At 37.3% G+C, this 17,576-nt stretch overlaps 1 protein-coding gene across 7 annotated transcripts in view; it reads left to right on the forward strand.

The window, feature by feature from the left end:
* The window catches only part of PDS5B (PDS5 cohesin associated factor B), a 191,750-nt gene extending 177,684 nt beyond the window's left edge, over window positions 1–14,066 (forward strand). For 2 of the 7 annotated variants that reach the window (XM_036249584.1, XM_036249586.1), the window contains exons 32-34: window positions 4–114; window positions 9,468–9,606; window positions 11,227–11,467. In XM_036249584.1, coding sequence (XP_036105477.1) covers window positions 4–114; window positions 9,468–9,606; window positions 11,227–11,262 — 286 coding nt within the window. In that variant the 3' untranslated portion in view covers window positions 11,263–11,467. Of the gene's footprint in view, window positions 1–3; window positions 115–963; window positions 1,007–1,028; window positions 1,042–9,467; window positions 9,607–11,226 lie in introns of those variants that run through there. The other 5 variants (XM_036249585.1, XM_036249587.1, XM_036249588.1 and 2 more) reach the window with 5 other exon arrangements.
* The last annotated feature ends 3,510 nt before the right edge of the window (window positions 14,067–17,576 follow it).

Genomic DNA, 17,576 nt, shown 5'->3' on the forward strand with positions numbered 1-17,576 from the left:
AAGCAGAGCAGAATCTCCTGAAACTAGTGCAGTTGAATCCACACAATCCATACCACAGAAAGGACGAGGAAGACCATCAAAAACGCCATCACCATCACAACCAAAAAAAAATCTGTAAGTTGTAAATAATGTTAAATTTCAAACAAATTTCAAATTCTTTTGCAAAAGTTTATAAATTTTTAAATATACATAGGGCTGCATTTTAATTCCATTTATTTAGCCCCAGTACCCTAGGTAAGATAACATTTTTATAAACTTACCTAGGTGATTGATATCCCAATTAACCTTCTGGTTAATTGTAACTTTTGTACATTTTTACAGGTTTTAGGCAAATCTTTATGAATACCAAATAGTTTATTATTTCCAATACAGACTTTATGGTACTTAAAGAGATGATACAATATATTTTCAAATAATCACAGCATATTGAACTGGTTGCCTTACCATTCCACACTATAATTTTTCTTCATGTCTTTCCTCAGAACCTTTTTACAAAAATCACTTTTATATTTTTGCTTTTATTCTTTGAATTGTGTAGGAAAGTAACAGGCATTATTTTTCTCAAATTACATCCATAGAAATTATCACATGCTTATCTCATGTTTTTGATGTCTTGATTTTGTTTGTTTTTTAATCAAATTGATACATTTATATCTACAAACAGATAGTTTTGGATGGTCACACAATCACATTTATATATGAGAGTTACAATAACAGACTTATATCCAAAACTTTAAAGTGACAGGAGCACCTGTGATGTAATTTGTACATTTTTGCACTTTTTCTTCTCAGTTATTTAAGTGGAAAAAGAATGGCATGTCTTCAGTTAGTCAAAAATCCCCAGTTTTTCTCAGATCAGTCCTAGTACATAGCTACATCAGTGGCTTGACTTTTCAGAGTTGCCAGCACACTTTGGTTAAATACTTATCTTAGAAGGTTTTCCTATTCCTGTATGTTCCACAGGAAGAGGAAAAGTTGCCTGTGTGTCTAGCCAGTACTTCATGTCTTCCTTTTAATTTTTTCCTCAGGTAAAAAGTAAAGGTAAGTACATTTTCTTGGCAATTTCATTGTGTTTTGATTCAACTATGGAAAATCACTGATTTAAAAAAAAGAATTCTTAAGGAATATTAAATTCTCAAAATTAATTTTATAACATGGAAATAATAGTTCATAACTTTAATTTGTTTGTATTTTGGCATCATAAAATTCAGGGCTTAAATTATTATCATGTTCTCATAAAATTACATCAAGTCCTCACATGAATGTTATAAAACAAATAAGTATTTCTTTTTAAAAAAATCAATACAGCCCTGGCTGGTGTGGCTCAGTTGGTTGGAGCATCGTCTTACACACCAAAGGGTTGTGGGTTTGATCCCTGGCTGCAGTCAGTGCATGTAGGAAGCAACCAATCAAAGTTTCTCTCTCATGTTGATGTGTTTCTCTCCCCGCCCCCCCAACCCCTTCTCCTCTAAAACTCAGTGAACATATTCTCGGATGATGATTTTTAAAAATCAATACAGAAAGAGACTGTTTTGTTTTGTCTTTTTTTTTTTTTTTCTCATTTTAGAGCTAGTAAAATAATGTATTACATTTTCCTGTTTTTCTTCTTCTGATCTCAATGAAATTAAGAACCATTGTATTATCTTTTATATAGTTTCTGTATTTTTTGTTAATTCTGAAAAACTATATCAAGTTAAAAATAAATACATGCTTGAGGATATCCAAGATGGAGGCAGAGTAGGTGGAAGTTACATGTACCTCTCCAGAGGGCCAACCTGGAGTTGCAACTAAATTATAGAATAATCATCCTAAATAGTCAATTGAAGACTAGCTGAAGAGATGTCTTATAACCAAAGATTTACAGAAGAAGCCACATCAAGACTGGTAGGAGGGTGGAGACCTGAAAAAGGGCTGGCGCACTCCTGCTGGTGGAGTCTGAGGTTCCAGAGGGATGTCTCAGATGCAGGGGTTTCCCCTGGAGTGAGTTCTCAGCCCATGCGCCTCTCCAGCTTACAAACAGAAACAGAAGAGGAACCCACATGACCTAAAATCTGGCTATGAAAATCAGCAGGGATTCTGTCTGTCAGTGAGACCTGTTTCTGCTATAAACCCAGGCTCCCTCTTAAAGAACCAGCCACTCACCCTAGGCGCTTGCAGGACAGCTCAGAGCTTATTGGTGAGGAGAGATTGGGTTTTGTTGGCTTCACAGAGAGCACTAAAGGGACAACCACCAGGATCCTTGGGCTGAATCCCTCTTCGACACAGTCCACAGATGCCATCTTTCTTGGATCGAGCAGTCCTCCATATGGTATCAGCCTAGGGGAAAGCAGTAGCCCCAACCTCCTGCTTTCTGTCACCCCACCCTGCCGAGCTCACTCCTTGCAGAGGAATCAGCTTCCTGGACCACTGGTGCAGAGTTCCTGATGTCGGAGACTGAGTTGTGTGGTTCTGGGGCAGGGGCCATTCCCCACACCTTCCCTTCCGCCTGACTAGTGCCATCCCTTCATGGGAGATCTAAGGAGCCCACCTTCTGGACATGCAGTGGCCTACCAAGGTCAGGTTCTCCAGGAGTTCTGGGCAGAATCTGGGACAGACTGAGTGTGTGGCTTTAGGATAGGGGATGTTTTTTCCTCTCACGCCCAACCAATGCAAAGCTTTCCCTTCACAAGGTCAAATCTTGGTCTATTTAGGCCTGATAAACTCTGTAGGCCTCATCCTGACAACTCCCTAAGACTTTGCCCCACCAAAAGGTCTGCAGACACCTGGCAGGGGACAGCTAGACTTGGTATATCCCAGGACTTTTGCTGAGTGGCCTCAGACACAGCACTGGCTCTGAGTTTTAATCTGCATCAGTCTGGTGAACACCACTCATTCCTGCCTGGTGACTCACTGAGAACCTATCTCATTGCAACTCAAGTACAGCCAGCCAGAGGCTCTTTCACTAACTAAGTGCCTAACAGGGAGCCAGCAGTCAGATCTCAGGATGCCTTGGGCCTTTTGCTGCCCTGTCCCCAGAATTTATGCTAGTATAAGCTTGCCTTGGTGTGGACCTAGGCATCTCCCACGTACATCCAGGCCCAGAAGAGGCAGCCACAAACTATGGATAACTTTGGAACTCCAAACAGGTAGCTCAGGACCAGTCTAAGGCAGTGTCTGACATTGACCTGCACCAGAGCCCTTCCCAAGAGGCCCAGAACCAACATACCTGATGGTGGGCTGCAGACCACATCAGAGATAAGACCCAGTTAGCTCCATAAGTGGCACATCCAAAGGGAAATCTCAGCAGGAACCAGACACTGCTGGGATGAATTTCACTTCGTGTGGTCGTCACCCTCACAACATCTTGTACACTGTGGTTGGGATCAGTCCTCTTAGTCAGCCAGCCTGAGGGCCAGCGCAACCCATGGAAGGGCAACAGGAATCAAGACTCGACTACAACAGGAGGTCTCACATAGCCCATACAAGGCAGCACCTTGCTTTGGTGATAAAGAATAAAATGCTAGTAAATACATACCTGTCAATAATCACTTTACAGTCGTCCCTTGCCTCTTCACGCTTCGACTTTCATGACTTCACTCTTTCACTGTATTTTTGAATATAGTATAGTATTTGAAAAAAACGTGATAGAGTGAAGCCGCTAGAAGTGCAAAGTGGCGAGGGACGACTGTGTAGTAAATAAAGAATCCTACTTCGCGGAAATTCACTTATCATGGTAGAGTCTGGAACTGATTAACCGCGATAAACAAGGGCTGACTGTAAATGTAAATGGCTCAAATGCTTCAATCAAAAGACGCGGTGCAGCTGATTGGATTAGCAGACAAGGCTCATGTATGCTGTCTACAGAGACCCACCTCAGAAGGAAAGGTACACACAGACTAAAAGTAAAAGGTTGGAAAAAGACATTTTATACAAGTGAAAAAGGAGGGGAAAAAAGTTGTGGAAGCAATATTTATGTCAGACAAAATAGATTTTAAAACAAATGCTGTAGTAAGAGGCAAAGAACAACACTACATAAAGATAAAAGGATCAGTGCAATACAGAAGCACCTAAATATGTAAAACAATAATTGATGGATATAAAAGGAGAGATTGACAGTAGTACAGTAATAGTATGGGATTTTAACACCCCATTGATATCAATGGATGGATCTTACAGACAGAAAATCAACAAGGAAACAGCAGACTTAAATGACCCACCAGACCAGATGAATTTAACTGATATTTTCAGAGCATTTCACCCCAAAGCAGCAGAATATATATTATTTTCAAGCACACATGTAGAATTTTCTAGGATAGACCATATGTTAAGCCACAAAAACTCAGTGAATTTAAGAAGATTGAAATCATGTCAGGCATCTTCTCTGATATCAATGGAATGAAACAAAATCACAAGGGGGAAAACCCTGAAAAATACACAACATGGAGGCAAAATAACATGTTACTAAACAATGAGTAGATAAACAGTGAAACAAGAAATAAAATAATACCTTGGGACAAATTAAAATAGGAATACAACAACCTGAAGTCTATGGGGCACAGTGAAAGCAATTCTAAGAGGGCTACCTCAAGAAATAAGACAAGCCCTGGCCGGTTTGGCTCAGCGGTTAGAGCGCTGGCCTGCAGTCCTGAGAGACCCGGGTTCGGTTCCTGCTAAGGGCACGTACCTCGGTTGCAGTTTGTCCCCGGCCCTGGTTGGGTTGTATGGGTGGCAACCACTCGACGTGTCCCTTTCATGTCAATGTTTCTCTCCCTCCCTCCCTCCCTCCCTCCCTCCCTCCCTCCCTCCCACTCTATCTGAACAAAAAATGGAAAAAATGTCCTCAGGTGAGGATAAAAAAGAAAGAAAGATGATAAACATAAAATAAACAATCCAATTTTACATTTTAAAGGAACTTAAAAAAAAAAAGGAAGCAAAGCCCAAAGTGAGTAGAAGGAAAGAACTAATAAATATCAGTAAATAGAATTTTAAAAATTTACAGAAATCAAGTAAATAGAATTAAAAAAAAAAAAAAACATAAAAGATCAATGAAACCAAGATCTGGGTCTTTGTAAAGATGAACTACATTGATAAACCATTAACCAGAGTCAGCAAGAAAAAAAGAAAGAAGGCCCAAAATAAGTAAGATCAGAGATGAAAGAGAAGTAAAGAGTGGCACCACAGAAATGCAAAGTACTGTAAGAAAATATTACAAACAACTATAAGTCCGCAAACTGGACCATCTGGAAGAAATGGATAAATTCCTAGAAACATTTAGTCTTTTAAAACTGAATCAAGAAGAAATGAAATCTGAACAGACTGATTACACAACTAATGAAATTAAAACAGTAATCAAGAATTCCCAACAAACAAAAGTCCAGGACTGGATGGTTTCACAGGTGAATTTTATCAAATATTCAAAGAAGAATTAACACCTATTCTTCTAAAACTATTCCAGAAAATCCAAGAGGAGGTAAGACTCCGAAGCTCATTTTTACCAGGTCAGCATTATCCTAATTTTAAAACCAGATAAAAGCACTACAAAGAAATAAAATTATAGGCCAATATCACCAATGAACATAGATGTTAAAATCCTCAACAATATACTAACAAACCAAATTCATCAATACCTTATTTATTTTGGGGATGCAGGGTTGGTACAATATCTGCAAATCAATTAAGATGCTACACCACATAAACAAAATGAACGATGAAATCATATTATCATATTATTAGATGCTGAAAATGCATTTGACATAATCCAGCACCAATTTATGATAAAAAGTTTCAGCCAATTAGGAATAGAGGCAACATAACCTCAACATAATGAAGGCCATATATGACAAACCCACAACCAGCATCATACCCAATGGGGAAAAACTAAAAGTGTTTCCCTTAAGATCAGGAACAAGATTGGAATATCCACTTTAACCATTCTTATTCGACATAGTACTGGAAGTCCTAGCCACAGCGATCAGACAAGAAGAAATAAAAGACATCCAAATTGGAAAGGAAGAAGTTAAGTTGACATTATTTGAAGGTGAAATGATACCATATATAGAGAATCCTAAAGATTCCAGCAAAAAACTACTAGACCTGATAAAGAAATTCTGTAAAGTACCAGAGTAGAAAATAAATATTCAGAAATCAGTTGCATTTTCATACACAAATAATGAACTAGCATAATGAGAAACTAAGAAAACAATTTCACTTACAATTACATTTTAAAACAATAAAATAAAATACCTAGAAATAAATTTAAGCAGGGAGTAAAATTGGAAAATTTTAAGATACCGAAGAAATTGAAGATACAAATAAATGGAAGCATAAATCATGTTCATAGAAGGGAAGAATTAAAATCATTAAAATATCCATACTATCTAAAACAAATCTATACATTCAGTGCAATTTCTATCTAAATACCAATGGTGTATTGCACAGAACTAGAATTAATAATCCAAAAATGTATATGGAACCACAAAAGAGTCTGAATAGCCTCAGGAATATTGAGATAGAAGAACCAATTTTGAGGAATGACACTACCACATTTCAAACTATACTACAAGCCTATAGTGATCAAAACAATATGAATTGTCATAAAAACAGACATATATAGATAAATGGAAAAGAATAGAGAGCCTAGAAATAAACCCATGCCTCTGGTCAATTAATATTTGACAAAGGAAGCAAAAACATACATTGGGATAAAGACACTCTATTCAATAAATAGTGTTGGAGAAATTGGAAAGATGCATATTAAAAAAAAAAAACTAGACCACCTTCGTACACCATATATAAGAATAAACTCAAAATGGATTAAAGACTTAAATGTAAAACTCAAAATCATAAAATACCTAGAAGAAAACATAGGTAGTAAAATCTCAGACATTTTTTTTTAGGAATTTTTTTTTTTCTTATACAGCTCTTTGGGCAAGAGAAACGAAAGAATAAACAAATTGGACTACATCAAACTAAAAAGGTTTTGCACAGCAAAGGAAATCAACAAAATTAAAAGACAACCTACTGAATGGGAGAACATATTTGCCAACAATTCAACTGATAAGGAGTTAATATTCTCCTTAAGAATTCACATAACTGGCCCTGGCCGGTTTGGCTCAGCGGTTAGAGCGTCGGCCTGCGGTCTGGAGAGACCCGGGTTCGGTTCCGCTAAGGGCATGTACCTTGGTTGCAGTTTGTCCCCGGCCCTGGTTGGTCGTGCGGGTGGCAGCCACTCGATGTGTCCCTTCACGTCGATGTTTCTCACTCTCTCTCCCTTCCTCTCTCTCCCTCCCATTCTATCTGTACCAAAAATGGAAAAAATATCCTCGGGTGAGGATAAAAAAAAAAAAAAAAAGAATTCACATAACTGAACACCAGGAAAACAATTCAGTTAAAAAATGGGCAGTGGACCTGAATAGATAGTTCTTTAAAGTGGACATACAGATGGCCCAACAGACATATGAAAAGAAGCTCAGTGTCACTAACCGTCAACGGGAATCTTCATGCTCTGTTGGTGGAAATGCAAATTGGTGTAGCCACTATTGAAAGCAGTATGGAGTGTACTCGACAAATGAATATGGAACTGCCTTATGACCCAGGGATTCTACTTCTGGATATTTATCCAAAGAAACGCAAAACACTAATTCAAAAGAAGATATGTGTCCCTGACTTCATTGCATCATTACTTACAATAGCCAGGATTATAAAGGCAACCAACTGTCCATGAAAAGATGATTGGGATAAAGAACACGTGATACATGTACACAGTAGAATATTACTCTGTCATAAAAAAGAATGAAATCTTAATCATTTGCAACAGCATGGATGGACCTAGAGGGTATTATGCTCAATGAAATAAGTCAGAAATACTGTATGATTTCATTTATATGTGGGAACTAAAGAGCAAAGAAAATGAAACAGACTTATAGACGCAGAGACAAGACTGGTGGTTGCCAGAAGAGAGAGGGTTGGGGGACTGGGTAGAAAAGGTGAAGGGATTAAGTAGTACAAATTGTAGTTAAAGAATAGTCATGGGGTAAAGAATAGTCATGGGGATGTAAATTACAGCATGGGGAATACAGTAAATAATGCAATAACTGTGTATGGTACCAGACAGGTACTGGAAGTGTTTGGAGGGAACACTTTGTAAAGTATGTGGTTGTCTAATCACTATGCTGTACACCTTAAACCAATACAAAATAATACTGAAGGTAAACTATAAAGAAACATTTTAAAAATGAAATATCAAAAAAATGCTTGTTTTTAGCATGGATTGAGCAGTACGTCTTTTGGCTTATTTATAGAAATGTTAACATAATATTCTTAATTTAAAAAAATAAATGTTTATCAATAGAGATACATTTTATTAAACAGTGGTGCCTTCTATATGTGCCATGCAGGAAAAATTTAGACTACTATAAGAATATAGAGGTAGGCAAGGATGGTCTGCAGGGCCTTATGTCCTGTGTTAAGAGATTTGCAAAATTAATCTGGGTATAGTAGGTACCCAGGGGGAGTGACATCAGCTGTGTTTACATTTTTAAAAGATCACTTTGAGCTGGTGTGGCTCAGTGGATTGAGCATCATCCCATGGACTGAGAGGTCCCTGTTTGGTTTCCAGTCCAGGCACATGCCCTGGCTGTGGGTTCGATCCCTAGTAGGAGGCATGCAGAAGTCAGGCGATCGATGTTTCTATCTCTGTCTCCCTTCCTCTCGCTAAAAAATCAATGAAAACATTTAAAAATAAAAATAATAAAATAAAATATTACTTTGTTAAGAGAAGTACCATGAAATGAAAATGGTTTGGAAATAATGTAGTAGCAACGGAGGTGGAGCAAAGTGAATGGATTTGAGGTTTCTTTATAAATTGAATTGATAGGGTCAGATAAAGAGTGGAATATTACTAAGGAAGACTGAATTTTTTGCTTTGAGCAGCTCAGTAGATATAAATGCCTCTTACTAGTTGGAAAGATTTTTAAAAAAAAGCAAAGTTTGAGTTGTTTTTAATTCCTTCATGGTGTTGGTCTCAGTCATGTTTATTTTTGTTAATTGGTAGATCTTTGTATGTAAGATTCTAGGATTAAACACTGGTTTAGGGTTCAGAATATAAGAAATATTTCTGCCCTGGCCAGTGTGGCTCCATTGGTCGGGGGTCACCCTGTGTCCCGTGCACTGAAAAATTGCTGGTTCAATTCCTGGTCAGGGCACGTGCCCAGGTTGCAGGCTTGATCCTCAGAATCTGCAAGGGGCATGCAGGAGGCAGCTGGTCCATGTGTTGCTCTCACATGGATGTTTCTCTCTCTCCCTCTTCCTCTCTAAAAATCAGTAAAAATATTATTTAAAAAAGAAAGAAAAATATTTTTTATACAGTAATTGAGGATAAAAATGGTAATCTGAAAATTCATCAGATATTTAAAGCATTCCCTCTAATGAGTTGTAATCTACTTAAAAGGTCAGAATGTTCATTATATTTTACATGTGCTTTACTCTAGCCGTGTAGGACGCTCCAAACAAGCAGCTACTAAAGAAAATGATTCAAGTGAAGAAGTAGATGTGTTTCAGGGTAGCTCTCCTGTCAATGATGATATTCCACAGGAAGAAACAGAAGAAGAGGAAGTTTCTACAGTAAATGTATGTGTTTGTTAAAATGCCATGTGTGACAGTAGGGTTGGTAAATGTTTGGTCACATCTTTTTAGCACTTGTTGCTAATAATTGTATATATGTATATGCGGTCGTCCCTCGCCACTTCGCGCTTCAGCTTTCGCGGCTTCACTCTATCGTGGTTTTTCCAAATATAGTATAGTATTTGAAAAATATAGTGTAGTATTTGAAAAAACCACAATAGAGTGAAGCCGCAAAAGTCGAAGCGCGAAGTGGCGAGGGACGACCGTGTATACATAAAGAATCCTACTTCGCAGAGGCTCACTTAACATGGTGGAGTCTGGAACCGATTGCCCGCGATAAACAAGGGCTGACTGTACACATATATATATATATATATATGTTCCTCATTAGTTTGTAGCGTTGTTTCATCTACCAGCTTGTATAATGGAGAAGACATCTTTTATGGAAACCTGAGACGAAGTGAGAATAATGGATATAGTCTGGTAAAAGTGCAAATGTCAAGTTTCAGCCGAATGTAGACAAGAGCAAGTACCAGCGTGATATTAACACTGCAGGCTGTGAAATGATGAATGAGTCAGTCATACACGACAGGTCACACCTTAACTGAGCTCAGCGCTGGAGCTCATGAGATGGGTAGTAGACACTTTTCCAAAGGAGGAGGTGGTGCTTCCTGAGGTACTTCTTTATTTTTTAAGTAATGAGTTGTTTTACCAGTCAACACATCTCAGGTATTTCACTTTGGAAGAAATGTAACTAAACATTTAATTAAGAGCTGTTCTCTTGATAATACTGATGCTAAATCTTTGGATCAGCTCAACTAGCCATCTTATTTGAGAAACCTATACTCTGTGAGCAAGTCCCAGAGTTGATCCCCAATTCTCTGTCCTATTTAAAATATAATCAACTCTTCAGTCTGCAGCAGGGTTCATTTATGCAAATAGGTTAACACTGAAGAAAAATATGCTGAATTGTGGTAAACTAGCTGGTCTTGATTCTTGAAAGGGTTTGGGGGGATATAAAAATAAGGCAGAAGAGTCTCTGATATCTTCATGAAAGAAAAACTATACCATTAATTAAATTAAAATCCTGTTCTTTTTATATTCCTCGTATTAATACTTACCTTTTTTGAACTAGAGTTTTACGTTCTCATTAGCTATTGCCAGTTAATGGGAATATGTCTAAATTTCAGCTTACTTATATGTATTTGGTAGTTGTTAGGGTCTAAATAACTGTTTTCCCAGAAAGACAGCTGTAAGCCTAAGTTTGTAAATATCACATGCTTTCTTTTACCACAGAAATATAAAAGATGGTATTTGCACTTATTTTACTTGCTGTCGACATTGACTTCTGTTCATTTCTTTTTAAAATTATTAAATAGAAAAGTAATACATTTTCTTTTGCTATTCTGGGAGAAGCTATTTATGAACATTCAAATATTATATAGTCTAAATAAGTGATGCCAAGGTAGCAAGTTAAAATAGGAGAAAAGTTTCAAGGAAAGAAAAGCAAAGAAAATCAGGACCAAGTAAGAATATTGATTGGTTAAAAAATTATTATTATTATTACTATGTCTAATGTAAATGTGTACCCATTTTAATTAAGCATTTGGTGATTTTTCTTTTAAGGTACGTCGGAGAAGTTCTAAAAGAGAAAGACGATGAACAAATCTAATTAATAATTTCTATGTGAACGCTTTCAAAATATCTTTTTTTTTTTTTGTCAAGCTTGAGGCTGAGTAAAGGACTTTGATGCACAAAGTGGGACTGCTGATGCGTGGACAGTTGGACCTTACTCTGATGACCTCATATACGTGTGGTCACACTTTGCCATACGCATGGTGATAACATTGACTATAGAGTCTTGTGAAAGTGTAATTTGCGATGGCTATGTAGAAATAAACTAAAGAAGAAACTTGTAAATATAATTTTTCTTTTCTTTTCTTTTCTTTTTTTTTTTTAATGTTTCTGACTTCTAATGTGCTTGTATAGCTTTTATCTGTGGCTTTAAACTGACAGTACCCAGCTGTTTATTGGATCTATTGATTTGAAAAGAGTTTGTTAGGGTAGATCTTAAGCAGTCATCTGTCAGTGTTTGTATTTGTATACTCTGCAGTTTTACTGTGAAAAATTTTTTTTCAACAAATGATGTCATTTTCTTGATGTCACTATTTGTTGGAGAGTTGAATGGTCTCTTTCCCTTGTGTACCTTACCTAGTGTTTACTCCTGGGCACCCTTAATCTTCAGAGGTGCTGAATCATCTGCCATTACACCTGAACAATGCCTGTGATGGGAGGAGACCGCACAGATTGTGAAAGACTCCTCAAGTTGTTGATTATTTCACACCTCAGTATTGGTCTCAGAATTTTCTGGCCTTTTATGGCAATGAAAATTTTAAGAAGAGAGAGATTTAAAATATTTTAATTTTAAAGAATGTGTTATAAAATAATGTACTGAATTCTTTATCCTATTTTATCATCCCTTTTCAGTTCTTATTAATCTACTGTATCAATAAAATTCTGTAATTTGAATTAGTTTTTAATAGTGTAGGCGTTATTGTGTATAGATATTTCCTCTTGAACATGATGTTCAGAAAATACAAATTATTACACTCTAATATAAAATTGGATATGTACACATTAGAAAAGTTCCAGTTCTTCATAACTATGTAAAGGTAATCAGAAAAAAAAATTTTATTGATGCAGTGTCTTTATAAAGCTGTTCTTGAAAGCAAGTGTTTTGTATTTTATAGTGAGTTGCATGTTTATGAAAATGCTAAAAATGGAATGTGCTCTTTCTGTAAATCCATATTTAGTCATAGCATATGATAGGCTGCCCCATAACATAGTTTTTCACCAAAAGTTTATTATTGTACTTTATTTTGAAGCCAAAAACCTTGTTTGGGGGGATGGACAGAGAGTGATATACCCAACTACATGAGCTACTGTAGGTGGCTGTCTCATGGACTTTTTAAATGAAATTCCACTTTGTCCTGACTGGGAGTAGAAATTTATTTGGATTTAGAAAAGATCTCCTTCCCCTCCCTTTTTTTGTAATCTGCAAAATTATAGAAACAAAATACTTAAGGCAGTATACTTTACAGTTTTATAAACTGTGTTTTGAACCAAAACTTACAGGTAACTACTTAATGCCTAGCTAAATTCATTTCAGTATTTCAGGTGCTGTTCCTTTCTGTTTCATGGTTAACATCCAAAAGAAAATCACATTCTAACTTATTAACTTTCTCACATTGAATAATGGAGCATTTTCATATAATACACCATTATGTTTAAGGTATATTTCCAAGATTGGTTATAATAGATGGGGAATATAATAAAGAAACTATTTTGGAAAATGACATTTTACTATTTTCCAATGTATATCACAATTGATGTGATTACTATTTTTTTTTTTTTAGAGATTTCTTCATGTTTATGAAACTGCCTTTTATTTTTTAAAAAACCGTTTGACTTATGTCTTAATCTCTCAGTATTTAACAATTCTTTATTTACAACAGTACTGACACCAGTGATTGTGGGAGACTGCTCTATGTCACGGCAGCTAATGTTGGACCAAGACACATTGGTTTGTAACCTTTCATTAGCTCAGTTCTCCCAAATACGCTGTTTCTATTTCAGCAGTACAAAGGCATGTTTATAAATCTATAAAATAAGAATAAGGGATAGCTTTGTATTTTTTGTCGTTGACGAAATTGCACCAGAAATGTTTATGGAAGCGTATCTTTAAGACCATTTTATAAAACAACAACAACAAAATGATTGTGGAGGATTTTTATTTGCATGATCATAGTTAAGCAAATTTTATTGTACATTAATTCTGTACATCAGTTCACAAAAATGTTCATTGTAGATTTTGTTCAATGCTATTGAGTCTGTGATTTTCTTACACGTCTGTTCCCTTTAGGGGAGGATTATGATGTAAATTTTCAATTTTTCTGTAGAAAAATAGGTGCAATAATGATCAAAGTTTTGATGTCCTGAGTCTTTATCTTGGGGGATTATCTTATTATTATGTTTAAACTCAACATTTCATGTACTAACATTTGGAGAGCCACATACTATAACTAAAATAAAATAAAGTATATATAAAATATTAATTGCTGACAATGGTTAGCAAGCTCTTCAGTGATAATGTTCAGTTTGAAAATATGTACTGTATAAAATTAAGAAAATATTTAACTCACTGTAACAAGTTCCATTATGAAAACCTTGTGATTCTTCAGTGAGGTTATGTTGCTGCGCTCTGTGGCAGGTGCGTTACTCTGCGTCACAATAAAACGTCTGGCTCTGCAGCAGGAAGCTCCTCGGTGGCCCACTGTGTGCAGACGGCGGGCCGGAAGTGCTCAGGTGTCAGGCTGGGTTACTTTCTGTGTGTTACTGCAGCTTGTGAGTATGGTTTCCAAGATTTCCTTTCTGCCCACTTGCAAAATGTCGGGACTCGAAGAATTTGTTTCACTTAGGCATATCTTCCTTACCATATAGTATTATGTCACCATAATGAACAATTGGTATCTAGATAAATAACCAACTTTAAGACATTTTTGGACTTTCTGTGAAGTTGAATAAACATGAAAGCTACAATATAATTGTATTATTTTATTTATGTGAGTATATTATAATACATATATATGTGTATGTATATATGTGTGTGTGTGTTAATGGAGAAAGGCAAATTTTGATGATTTTTTTTTTTTGGAGCCTTTGTTTTATGAGGAGAAAAACATTATTTCCCAGCAACATTTTTTCAAACTTTTTGTTTAAACTTCTCGTGCAAAGTCTTGATTGACAGAGAATTACTAAGTACTGTTTAAGCTAAAGGACTGCATACTGAAGAAAATAAATGCATAATATTAACTTTATTTATTTTTTTAAATCTTTATTGTTGAATGTACTACAGATGTTCCTCATTTTCCCCCCATTGATTCCCTCCTCCCCACTCCCGCCCCCCTCCCGCCTTTTCCCACACTGTTGTCTCTGTCCATCGGTTATGCATATAAGTTCTTTGGTTTATTTCTTCTCACCCCCCCCCCCAACCCCTTTCCCTTTGAGGTTTGTCTAGCAATGAATTTGTACTTCTTAATCCCTTCACCTTTTTCACCCATCCCTCAACCCCCCTCCCATGTGGCAACCAACAAAATGTTCTCTGTATCTATGAGAATGTTTCTGTTCAGCCTCTTCATTTTGTTTGAAGATTCCATTGTCGATAGATATGTATTCATTGCCATTTTGTTTGTTCATATATTTTATCTTTTTCTTCAAAAAGACACTTCATCATTTCATATAATAATGGTTTGGTGGTGATGAACTCCTTTAACTTTTTCTTGTCTGGGAAACTCTATATGGTCATCAATTCTAAATGACAGCTTTGCAGGATAGAGAGAGTAATCTTGGTTGTAGATTCTTGCTTTTCATCACTCTGAATATTTCTTGCCACTCCCTTCTGGCCTGCAAAGTTTCATTTGAGAAATCAGCTGACAGCCTTATGGGAACTCCCTTGTAGGTAACTAGCTGCCTTTCTCTTGCTGCTTTTAAGATTCTCTCTTTGTCTTGAACCTTTTGCATTTTGATGATGATGTGTCTTGGTGTGGGCCTCTTGGGGTTCATATTGTTTGGGACTCTGTGCTTCCTGGACATGTATGTCTTTCCTTCACCAAGTTAGGAAAGTTTTCTGCCATTATTGTTTCAAAAAGGTTTTCAATTTCTTGTTCTCACTCTTCTCCTTCTGGCACCCCCAAGATGCGAATGTTGGCACGCTTGAAGATGTCCCAGAGGCTCCTTACACTATCCTCAGTTTTCTGGATTCTTTTTTCTTTTTGCTGTTCTGATTGGGTTTTGCTTCCTTATATTCCAAATCAATGGTTTGCCTCTTGGATTTACGTACTCTACTATTGAATCTGTGTAAATTATTCTTTATTTCATTTAGTGCCTCCTTCGTTTCTGACCGTGCATCCATCATTTCTGCCTGGTCCTTTTTTATGCTCTTGAGGCCCTCACTAAGTTCACTGAGGTTCTCATTAAGTTTATTGAGCATCCTTATAAGCAGTATTTTGAACTCAGCATCTGTTAGGTTGCTTATCTCCATTTCGCTTAGTTCTTTTCTTGGGGTTTTGTTCTGTTCTTTCATTTGGGACCTGTTTCTTTGTCTCCTCATTTTGGCTGCCTCCCTGTGTTTGTTTCTGTGTGTTACTTAACCAGAGGTATGGGGCTCGCTGAGACCAGATGCTGCTTGTTTGAAAGAATTTAGGAAGAACCTGAAGCAGGATCCAAGACAGGCCAATACTATGGTTAAGCAAGTGCCACCAGCTTGGGTGGGCCTGAAAGTTGGGTGGGGCGGGGCCTCAGGGAGTCACCAGGGCGGGGCTACCAGTGTGAGCCAGGTTGCTGGAGTCCCGGATATGGCGGCTGTCTGCCGCCCCAGGGAAGGGCTCACCAAAGGAACAAAGGCCTCTGACAGCATGTCTGTCCCGGAGAAAACCCCCTCTCCAGCCCTCGCTCCAGTGCCAAACAGCTCAGTTCTTCCCTGTGTGTCTCTGGCGCCCCTCGAGCTGCCTCCCCTCCGAGCTTAGAGGGAGCGAGTCCGATAAATCCGTGCGCGGGCCCTTTAAGGAGCTGCCTGGGGCTCCAGCTGCCTCAGCCTCCCTGAGCCTCAGTTCCCACTGGATTTTCCAGCCAGAAGTGATGGGGATCCTCTTCCTGGCACTGGGACCCTGAGTGGGGCACCTGGTGTGGGACGGGGACCCCTCAGTCTTCAGGGAGGACCTTCCCAGCCGAGGTGTCCTCCTGATTTTTATCCGCCACACGTGGGTGTGGGACCAGCCCGTCCCCTCCGCCCTCCTACCAGGCTCCATGTGGCTGCTGCTTTAATCCCGTAGTTGCAGGACTAACATTCAGCTTGGTGTCAGGCGGTTCTGAAGGATGGTTGTTTGTAGTTTAGTTGTAACTTGGATGTGGTTGTGGGAGGACGCGATACCGTGTTTACCTACCCGCCGTCTTGACCAGAAGTCTATATAATACTAATTTTAAAAGTAAGCACTAAGAAAGGTAACTCGTGGCAGTTGTAGTAATTTATTCAGCAAGTATTTATTTTGTGCCTACTATGTGCTGGGATGGAAATGGAGGATGACGTATGGTCAAATGGAAGAAGCCCCTGACCTTGGGGAGCTCACCTTCTCCACAGGGAGGGTGGGAGAATGAGGAAACAGTAATTAAATTTATAAATTATGTCAGATTGTGAAAGTGGTAGAAAGTAGAAATGATTGGAGAAGCTATTTTATTTGAAGCTATGTTATTCAGTACGTACAATCTAAGATTATATTTTTTTAATGAAGAGACATTCTTATTATTATTGTAAAATGTCCTAGTATCTGTCTGAATACTTCATGCCTGCTTCGGTAATAATGCAGCCATTCCAGTTTTGGTGTAGCTCTTGTTTGCATGACAAAACCCTCTGTCCTTTTATTTTTAACAAATGTTTGTTTTTATGTTTAAAATGTGTGTTGTGTAAACATTTATAGTTTGGTCTTGTTTTTTTTATCCAGTCTTAGAATCCTCTTTAATTAGATTGTTTAAACTATTTACTTTTGGTGTAATTATTGATATTGTAGGTGTTAAGCCCACCTACCATCTTGTTATTTATCTTCTTTTTGCCAGTTTTTTTCTTCATTCATACATTTTCTTTGTTTTCCCTACTTTCTTCTGGCTCATTAAAATGTTTCTTACTATTTTATGTCTTCTGTTAGCTTTTTGGTTATGCCTGATTGTATTCTTTTTAGTGGTTACCCTACAGACTGATTATGTTTGGCCTATTATAGTCTGTATTATATTAGTGCTTTCACCGCCTGAACAATGCAAGAACTTTAATATAGTTGAACACTATTTGCTGCCTGTCTACTCTTTGTGTTATAGTTATATATATTGTGGTTATAAATGCCATGATATTGTTTCTTTAAATAGTATTA

The sequence above is a fragment of the Molossus molossus genome, unplaced genomic scaffold (assembly GCF_014108415.1).
Source record: "Molossus molossus isolate mMolMol1 unplaced genomic scaffold, mMolMol1.p scaffold_m16_p_9, whole genome shotgun sequence".
In the NCBI taxonomy this organism is placed as follows: domain Eukaryota; kingdom Metazoa; phylum Chordata; class Mammalia; order Chiroptera; family Molossidae; genus Molossus; species Molossus molossus.